At 43.5% G+C, this 10,270-nt stretch overlaps 1 protein-coding gene across 1 annotated transcript in view; it reads left to right on the forward strand.

The window, feature by feature from the left end:
• Positions 1 to 10,270, forward strand: part of PARP14 (poly(ADP-ribose) polymerase family member 14) — a 56,463-nt gene that overhangs the window by 6,184 nt on the left and 40,009 nt on the right. Inside the window, exons 6-10 of the mRNA XM_082236027.1 lie at positions 819 to 1,055; positions 2,494 to 4,760; positions 5,381 to 5,611; positions 6,222 to 6,443; positions 8,071 to 8,250. Of these exons, the coding sequence (XP_082092153.1) occupies positions 819 to 1,055; positions 2,494 to 4,760; positions 5,381 to 5,611; positions 6,222 to 6,443; positions 8,071 to 8,250 (3,137 nt within the window). The remainder of the gene's footprint in view (positions 1 to 818; positions 1,056 to 2,493; positions 4,761 to 5,380; positions 5,612 to 6,221; positions 6,444 to 8,070; positions 8,251 to 10,270) is intronic.

Here is a 10,270-nt window from a genome sequence, read left to right on the forward strand (position 1 = left end):
GAATGTTGCAGCTCCTGGTGTGATGCTTCTGAATGCATGTGTTTGCTTGGTAACTCTGGATTGTCCTGTCTGTATGACAAAGAGTTGTGCCATACTGCGTATATCAAGAAGACACATGGTCTTTCTTTTGGATTGCATTAATTTTGCCATCACAAAGGCAGCAGAGGAGGGAAAGGTTCTGTCGCTACAGTCATCCTGGCCATATGAACAGAAGGGTAATTGAAGGAAGATATAGTGAGCCTAATCAGAATTGTTCCTTGGGGATGTGAATTTGGAACTGAAATGAGATACAAGAAGAGGAGATGGGGAAGACAAGGTGAAATCCTGTGCAGTGGAGAAAAATAATGGGAATAGATTGAAGATGTGAGTGACTGCACCTTGGGGCAGCTTTGTGAATACTCAGTAAGGGTAAAGGGACCCCTGACCATTAGGTCTAGTCTTGACTGACTCTGGGGTTGCGCGCTCATCTCGCTCTATAGGCCGAGGGAGCCGGCGTTTGTCCACAGACAGCTTCCGGGTCATGTGACTAAGCCGCTTCTGGCGAACCAGAGCAACGCATGGAAACGCCGTTTACCTTCCCGCCGGAGCGGTACCTATTTATTTACTTGCACTTTGATGTGCTTTCGAACTGCTAGGTTGGCAGGAGCAGGGACCGAGCAATGGGAGCTCACCCCGTTGCGGGGATTCGAACCGCCGACCTTCTGATTGGCAAGCCCTAGGCTCTGTGGTTTAATCCACAGCGCCACCCGTGTCCCAGAATACTCAGTACACATAGTTAATTGTGTTGCTTACTGCTATTTCTTTAAATTCTCTTTTAGAAATAGACCAATTTATCAAAGACTTCAATCAGTACCATAGGGCTAAGCAATTACACATTTCTGCACATTCTCTGGAGGTGACGAAAAGCATTCTGGTAGAAGACATCCCACCTCGCATCTCTCAGGACTTCATCAGTGTCTATTTTGAAAGCAAGAAGCATGGAGGTGGACCAGTGTCAGATGTCAACTACCTTCAGGAAGAGAATTCGGCTGTGGTTACTTTTCAGGATAGCAAAGGTAATTTGTACTACTTGATAAGGTGGGCTCATAATCCTGGATTATTGCAAATAGCAGGGTAATAATCATTGTGATCAATGTATTTTGGTGGTAATCAGGTGGCTTGTAGGCAGAGAAGGTAGGAAGAACAAGAAAACATCAACTTGCCTAGCTTTCTGACTTTTGGGAAGAGAATGAAGTACAATATGCAACAAGAGTCCCTAAGTACCAAATTACAAACATCAGGAAAAACCAAAAAATATGAAAATATACTTGTAATGTATTCAATAAGCTTATGAAAACGTAAATAAACATTAATGCAAATAGGACAATTAACAACACACCATGGAACAACTGGTTATGGATCTGTTTTTATGAATAAGACATTTTCACATATGACCCAATAATCTTAAAATTTTGGGAAGAGTATGTTCAACAAATTGCTCATGTGCATCAACGGCAGAATAAGTCTCTTAACTGAGCAGCTTTCTTGTATATAACAGCTTATTAATAATGTCATGGTATGAACAAATAAAATAAATACTTGAGCACATTGAAGGTACAGTATATTTTCATATTTGTGGGTCTTTCTGTTGTTTTTATAATTCTTAGAAGAGGAAAGTTTGCCAAGCTGACATTGGCTGTGGTTATGCATCTCATGAAGCCATGGTTTGTTTCATGAATTTTCTCTCATGAGCAAACAAGCCACAGTTGTTTCTCCAACCTCTTTTGCAATGAAGTTTGAGAGGCTGTTCTAGGTCTCTGCTGAATATAATATAGGAAAACAGCCAGAGTTGCCAAGATGGCCTGTCCATGCAAAAGCCACTAAGCCCTATTGAACGCTTCTAAGTAAACATACCTAGGATTGCATTGTAATAATTTATCCTAGGCTATACTGTATTAGTTTGTGGAACTGATGTATTAGGAGAAGCGCAGCTCATTCCTTGAGTTTAGTCTTGAGTGTAGTCATTTTGATTGCAAAGTGGGGGCACAAAACAAAATACAACCCTCTGTACCAGTTTTAGTTTGAGAGAACATGGAGAAGGTAGGAAATTTGAAAGCAATAGTGATGAGGGTGTTGGCAGGGCTGGTGGAGGAAAGCAGGCTGGAATGGTGTACTGACACAACTAGGTGTGGCTGAAGGAACAAGCAGGTGGATATTTGACCCTTCTGACAGAAATCAAAAACTCTTCCAGAAAGTGAAATGGTCACAGGGAAGGCAACTGGAAGTGATTCTGAGCAATCTTGGCATCTGAAGGAGGGAAGAGAAACCCACTGGCCATGTGGGGTGACGATTAGTTTCATTATTGAACTGTGTCCAAGTCTAATGTGGTGTGGAGGGGGCTATGCAGTGCAGAGCAGTAAGTGTTGGGTTACGTGGAGGGAGTTGCACACTAATCTGGAGTTGATCATGTTGTATTTATGCTAGTTGTGTCTCTTCTTTCTCTCTTTTTTAAAGATGTAACTACCGTCTTGAAGCGGAAGCATTCTTTTAACAGCGTGCCAGTTCTTGTCCATCCATACTATGACTCCTTGGGAGCAGCTCTCTACGGGAAAGAGAGATCACAAATTAGGATGCCGGACCCAGTCGGACTGCCGATAGATCCCTACCACTGGCAATTTTTACAGCAGAATCCACAGGGACTTGAGGAAATCAGCCATGCAATGGCAGGTTGCTATTGTGAGGTTGAGTGGCCTGCTAGGCATTGTTCACACCCAGAAATTACCCTGCGCCCTTCTCTTGCCTTGTCCAAACAGAAAAGCTTCCTGGTCAAGACCTGGCAAGAAAATGTTTCTACCCGTTTGACACAGTTCCTGTCCAAGCGGAAGGTTGCCAAGTGTGTCTTGAATGCTGAAATCTGGGAAGCCATAAGAAATAACATAGTAAAAGATGACATTTGGATCTTGCCCGATATTGCAAAGGGGATAGTTGTTTTGGTTGGGGCACCAGAAGCTGTCAGGTGCTTGGAGGAGGAAATGCAGGTGCTCATTGAAAAAGCTGCTAAAAAGATTGAAAGAGAGAAGCAAACAATACATGCAACTGTTCCTGTTGTTGCTGGAAAATACACTATTTTAAACAATGCTGGACTGCAGGATAGTATCCACATGGAGTACCCAGATCTAAAGATTGCATATGATGCTTCCAGAGGGCTTATAACACTGCATGGTGTAGCTGCTGAAGTTTTTAAAATAAAAAGCGACATCTTCGAAAGGATATCCCGCATGGACCAACGATATGTTGATGTTCATCCTTACATTCTTCTTTTTATGCAACATGTAGATAATGAACATCTATCACAACTCTTGTTTTGGTCCAAAAAGATCAATGCATTCTATGAGCTTGAGGGGAAGGCAGTTCTACTGATTGGGGCAGCTCGCCAGGACCTTCAACGGGCTGAGGAAGAAATGAAGACGAAGCTGACCTGCAAATGTGTTGAACTGGAGGACAACTCGATTCTCAGAAAGAGAGAGTGGAAAGAACTGACCAACAGTTTGTGCAGGATTGTACAACTCAATAATTGTTCAAGTGAAACCATCAGAATTCAGGAGATGGAGGATCAAATAGTGATTGCAGGCTATTTCGAAGATGTAGGCAGTGCCCATCAGAAGATCTTTGATTTTGTTGACAGAAACACAAAAATACAAAAAACCATCAGGACTAAATCTACAGCAGTTACAATGTATGTGGAAGAGGAGAAGCGTAATAGTTGGCTTAAATTGGAGCAGCAAGGCATAACAATCCGTTTTGGCACGCAGGCAAATCGCAGGCTGATTTCCCTGGAAGGACCCCGGGTAGAAGTCCTGAAGGGACTTGAGCTCTTTCAAAACACCCTGTCCTCTCTGTATTGTACTAAAATGGTAATAGATAAACCAGGAGCCAAAGAATTCTTCAAGGAACAAGAACATTTATATGTTGCTGGTGCCAAACAACAATTTAACTGTTTGATCAGGATACAGGAAAGCTCAGAAGTAAGTGAAGAGGAGGGCGGAGATGGGAATAGACCTGAAGAAAAGAGACTGCCAAGCTGCGAAGTTAAGCTAGAAGATGGCATTGTAGTAGCAGTTCATAAGGGTGACTTGACCCGTTACTCGGTTGATGTTGTGGTCAATGCATCCAATGAAGACCTGAAGCACATTGGTGGCCTTGCATATGCGCTGTTAAAAGCGGCTGGGCCACAGCTGCAAAGTGAGTGTGACGACCTAGTGAGGAAGTATGGATGTTTGAAGCCTGGCCGTGCAGTTAGAACACATGCTTGGAATCTTCCATGTAAAGAATTGATCCATGCAGTTGGGCCGAGGTGGAACCATTCAGAAAAAGAGAAATGTACCCAACAGTTAAAGGAAGCTGTGAAGCAAAGCTTAAACCTGGCAGAAACATATAGCCATCGCTCTATAGCCATCCCTGCCATAAGCTCTGGGATTTTTGGATTTCCATTAGATGAGTGTGCCCATACCATTGTAACATCCATTAAGGAACACTTGGAAGAAACCTCTGGGAGTGGCTGCCTAAAAGAGATACTCCTTGTGGACTCTAACGAAAATACTGTTCGGGCACTGTCAGAAGCTTTGAATGAAATATTCACAGACACACTGACCCCATCTAAGTCTTCCTTAACCTCCAAAACTAAGAGTCACGCTACAAAGAGTAGGAAAGAACCTCAAGAAATAACTACGGCTGAAGGTGTGAAAATAGTACTACAGAAAAAGGGAATTGAAGACTCCACAGTAAGTTGCTGCTGCAGTTTTTTCAAACTCCTTTTTAAATAGTGTAGAGTGGACTAAATGGCCAATGCAATTAAAATAAAATCTGCTTCAGTGCAGTTAATTAGAAAAGCACAAAGGTGAAAAAATAAAGGAGATTATAGAATCATAGACTCAAAAATTGTGAAGTTGGAAGGGGCTCTTCTGCTCTTAGTGACCCTGCATAGTAGCAATGTGTCTGTACTGCAATATGTATGAATTGAAGCTTGCTTACACCATTATTGGCCTAGGTGCCACAGAGTAAAATTACAGAATCTCCACAAATGTCTTCTTTCCCATCCCCTACAATAGTTAATGGCTTTTGCAACTTCTTGATTTTGAGTGTGTCAGTTCTTAATGATAGTTAAAGCTGGTAGAACTCTTTGCAACTTCTAACATTTCCCCTCTGTGTTGGAAGTCTAAGAACATCTGGAGGGTTGCAGGTTTTCCACCTCTGCACAGACGGGCAGGCAGATAAGTGGACCTCGCTTTGCTGTGTTGGGGGTGGGGTCACTCTGGTGGCGTTGGCAACGAGGGCTGGGCTGGTGTCCCCTGCCATCATGTGCTATATTCCTGGCTTGTCTTTCTCCCTTTTCTTTTTTTAGGCGAATGTAATTGTCAACAGCGTTTCCAGAGACCTGCAGCTGGACAAAGGCCCGCTCTCCAAGGCTCTGCTTGCCCGAGCAGGAATGGAACTCCAGGAGCAATTGACTAAAGAAGGCCAAGGAAAGGACATCAAAGAAGGATGTGTGTTGAAAACAAATGGCTATGCTCTGGGTTGCTTTCATGTGCTGCATGCCCATTTGCCTTCTTGGAATCAGGGTAAAAAATCTAAGGTATGGCTTTATACTACCGCCTAATGCAGTGGTGACTGGTTTCCATTGGGAGTGCTGGGGCAGAATGTGGGCAAGCCGACAGAAAGTGGAGCTGGAGTCAATGGCAGGCCGAGCCCACCCACCTGCCTGCTGCGTTCTACAAGGGCAGCACTTAGGCTGAAGAGGGGGAAACTGTCAGGTGGTGGCACTAGGGGTTGCTTGTGAGGGAGAAGGCAGGCAGGTGGGGAGCTGGCTGCAAGCAGACTGAGGTTGGAGGCCACTACCGCCATTTTCCCCAATGGACCAGCTTCCACTAGTCAAGTGTTCAGAAAAACTGACCGGAGATGTGTTATGCTCCAATTTCAGTTGAATAGCTGCCTTCAGCCCATCCAGATTTAGATGTTTTTCATCTTGCTGGTTTGGGGAAGTTCAGCACCGACTTATTCAACTCACACGCATTTCCTTTTATCTGGATTAATTCAGCTGTGCTGGCTGTCTTGGAAAGAGTTGCATTCAAACAACTAATTTGATTTGTCTTGGGAACCATTTAATGGCAGATATCTAGAAGATGCTACCTGTCAAGAAACGCTTAAACTGCAGGTTCTAAAATGTTTCCTTTTCCGGCCTCCAGATCCTGGGAGAGATTGTTGAAGAATGTCTGGAAACCACTGAGCAGCTTTCTCTGAATTCCATCGCGATCCCAGCCATTGGGACGGGTAACCTGCTATTTCCCAAGCAGTTTGTTGCTAAAGCAATGTTCGACGAGGTGTTCAAATTCAGTCAGAAAGCGAATCCCCGCTCTCTTAAAGAAGTTCATTTTGTTCTGCATCCGAGTGATACGGATACCATCAAGGTAACTATCATTTTTGCAGCATCCCTTTTGTTAAAGACAGCTATTTGATATTAAAGATAGCTTTAGAAGATCCTAAGTGTTACAGGAGCAGTTTCTCTCTCCCCCCACAAAAAAATCAGATCCAGCATGTCCCTCAAAATATGAAGCTTCTCCTTCTTGTATGGCCAATGTGTTATCTTGCTCCTATATTGTACATTAACACACAGACAGTGAGGCAGAAAAGCTGGCTGGGACAATCTGCATCAATGAAATTACTGCCTCAGTACAAGGTGATATAGGTGATATAGGCTAGATCGCAAATACTCAAGTGCTGCATAGAAATGTGACCCCCTGCCCACCAAATGTGTTTTTTTGTGGCTTCTTCTCCTTAGACGGGGGTAACCAGTGCAGTGTCCTCATGATGTTGTTGGACTCCAACTCCCATCAGCCCCAGCCATCATGACCAATGGTTAGGGACGATGAGAGTTGTAGTCCAATAACATCTGAAGAACAGCACATGAGCTACTCTAGTCCTAGGAAAATGGAGGGAAGGAGAATTTCACTGAAACTGCAGGATAGCCTTTGTCAACTGGTGCCCTTCTGATATTTTGGACCACAACTGATTGGAGCTGTAGTTCAGAACATCTGGACAAGAGCAGGTTGGCAGAGGCAGCTGTCAGAAAGCATAGCAAATTTGATGTCAGTCAGTTATTTCTCAGTGCTGGATTGGTTGGGAAGTGAAGCAAATGGGCACTGAAGCTATGCAACTTGCTTATTTGGACCATTTGATACCCCCTGCTTAGGGTTAGATGCTACAAAAGAATACAGCCCACGTCTAGTGTATTGTCAAAAGCGGGTCTTGCTTGAGTAGTATTTGCAAACAGCTTTTCTGCTTTACAAAAGCTGGTTCTTTTGCACCATAAATTACTGGAAAGGAACCTCTGGCTCACTGGTGTAAATTAATCCTAGCAGGTGTCCCAATTTTGCCTATTATGAAGTCTCTTTCTCCCATCCACCCCCTGTCCTGATGTCAGGTAAAGATGCAGCTTCAAAGGAATAGTTGTGCTCCTGATTGTTCCTTGGCAAGTGGGGCTTGTATACAATGCCTTTTGAATTTTGACACCAAATGGGAGTTTCTGATCAGGAACTCTGTGGAGTGTAGCCAAGTCATACGGAAAGCAAGCACTGCAGTAATTTCAAGCCCTGCTGGGAAAGGTTACCCTCCTGAGAAGAGCTGATCCATGCAGGGCTTGAGGTTGCTGTCATAGCTGGTCATCAGTGACTCATAGCGAGTTATCAAATGTGTATATGTTTATTTGGCACAATATTTCTGCTTCTGCTAGACATGCAGAGGAATAACATGAATACGTTAAACACACACACCGAATCCTACCCACCTTCATGAAAGAGACATAAACTTTAGAGGCAGTGCCGATACTCTTTCAAACCTCTCATCTAAACAGTTAAAAGGTAAACATGGCTTCATAATTTCAACAGAATGACTGCAAAGGCAGTGATGTTTCAGAAGAAATACCACATGGCACCCTTCTTGTCTCTTTTCCTGATAATGTGTTCATTGTAACGAAACCCTAAAAGCCTGCTTGAAGTTTCAGCCTGTTTTTATTGTGGATTTCCCCCCCTCCTCTAGGCATTTACAGATGAATTAAACAACAGACTGAATCCCAGCCAAACAAATATAGTACCTGACAACTCCCAGCAGCTAGGTCAAGGTAAATCTTCTTGTTTTCAGAAAATCCCACCAGCCCCCGCAAAAACAAAAAGCAAAACGTTTGGAGCTTGGCCCAGAAATATTGGGAATTTTGGAATCTCCTAATGAGGAAGAAAAGCTGGAAGAGCTGAGGAAAGCTGCAGGAAACATTTTGAAGATCAAGGTTTTCATGTAAAATAAGGGAGAAGATGAGCCAATAAATATTTATTCTCTCTACATAGGCCAGTAGCCAAATAGCAGCAGAGCTAGTCGTATGTGCATATTTTTCATCCCATGTGCCATGTGACAAACTGCATTTTGAAATGGGACGCTCAGAAAGTACTTTTGTGATATGATATGTTGTGGGATAGCCCTTAGAACAGGAAAAGCTCACAGGTTCCACTGGGCTACTACAAGCGTCTTGTGTGAACCTACAGCAGCTCTTTGGAATCCTGGCCATGACTCTAGCGGTGAAGTTAGTCCCAATAAGCAGTGTGTGAAGTAAACTCAGGTAGCAGTGAGTCTTGCTAGGTATCCACCCCTCCACTTTTCTCTTCTATGGCATGATTTGTGAGAAGCCACCTTCTGCTTCAAACTAATACCATTTTATGCCCAGGACTGGGAAAACTCCATCTTTCCCCAGTGTGGATTCTAGCAAAAGAAATAAAAATGATTTTATTTAACTCAGGGACTGGATGCTTTCAACCTCCTCTTCCTTCACTGTATAATAGTACCTTGGTTCTCAGTCTTAATCTGTTCCAGATGTTCATTCCAAAACCAAAGCATTCCAAAACCAAGGCGCGCTTTCCCATAGAAAGTAGTGCAAAACAGATTACCGTATTTTTCGCCCTATAGGGCGCACCTACTTTTTTGGGGGGGAGAATAAAGGGAAACAAATTATTCCCCCCCCCCAGGCGCGGGGCTGGGGCGGGGGAAGCCCGAGCTTCCCCCGACCCCAGCCCCCAGAATAGGCTACTATCCGCAAGCCTTCCCCCACCAGCCCCGACAAGCTCTGGGAGTATTCCCCACCTCCCGCAGAAGCCCCGCACTCTTTAAAGGGGCTGTGCGGCTTTTACTGGCTTTTCTAGGAGATGGGGGAACACACACATTTCCCCTTCATTTTTGGAGGGGAAAAAGTGTGTCCTATAGGGCGAAAAATACGGTAATCCATTCTAGACTTTTTAAAACAACCCCAAAATAGAAATTTAACATGAATTTACTATCCAATGAGACCATTGATCCATAAAGTCAAAGCAATAAGCAATGTACTGTACTATGAAATAAATAAGACAGTATTGTAGATGATAAAAATTTAAATTAATTTTTTTTCTTACCTGCGCTGATGATAGTCATTGTTTGGATGGGGGGGCTTTTATCTATTTCTGCAGTCACGCAGTCACACAGTCAATCCATCAGTAGCTGAACTGGGTTCCAGACAGTCACAAAAACAAATTAACTGAAAAAGCCTCAAAAACAAAAACACAAAATAAATAGCAAAAACAAAAGCACCAAACTTAATACATTCCGGAAGTCTGTTTGACTTCCAAAATGTTCGAAAACTACGGCACAGCTTCTGATTGGTGCAGGCGCCCCGGAAACAAAAGCCGTCAACCACATTGGATGTTTGGCTTCCAAAAAATGTTCTAAAGCTGGAACACTTCTGAGTTTTTGGTGTTTGGGAACCAAGGTGTTTGAGAACCAAGGTGTTTGACAACCAAGGTACCACTGTACTGGGGCAGAGAAGAGAAAATGAGACTGCATGTGCCTGAGGCTTGATGTTGCTCATTCATGACCAGGGATGGCAATGTGGTCCCCTCCAGATGTTGTTGGACTAAAGTTTTTACCAGCTCCAGCCAACATGGGTGTTGGGATGATGGGTTTTGTAGTTCATCCACACCTGGAGGCAACTGCATTGCTTACCCCTGTGCTACGACTATGCCTACTTTTGAAAAGCTCCAGTGTCGAATGGGGACCAAATTGGATTCAATCTGTGCTGCTTTTATTCAATTCAAAGTACTGACTGGGGTGAAAGCTTTATTAAAACGATGAACTGAGGACAAAGAGTCATCTCCTGAAAAGCATTGGGTGGATACGTAAATATCCTACAGCTAAATGCTTAGGAGAAGGGGAGCCAAATATA

The sequence above is a fragment of the Podarcis vaucheri genome, assembly GCF_965113315.1.
Source record: "Podarcis vaucheri genome assembly, chromosome: 1".
NCBI lineage: Eukaryota > Metazoa > Chordata > Lepidosauria > Squamata > Lacertidae > Podarcis > Podarcis vaucheri.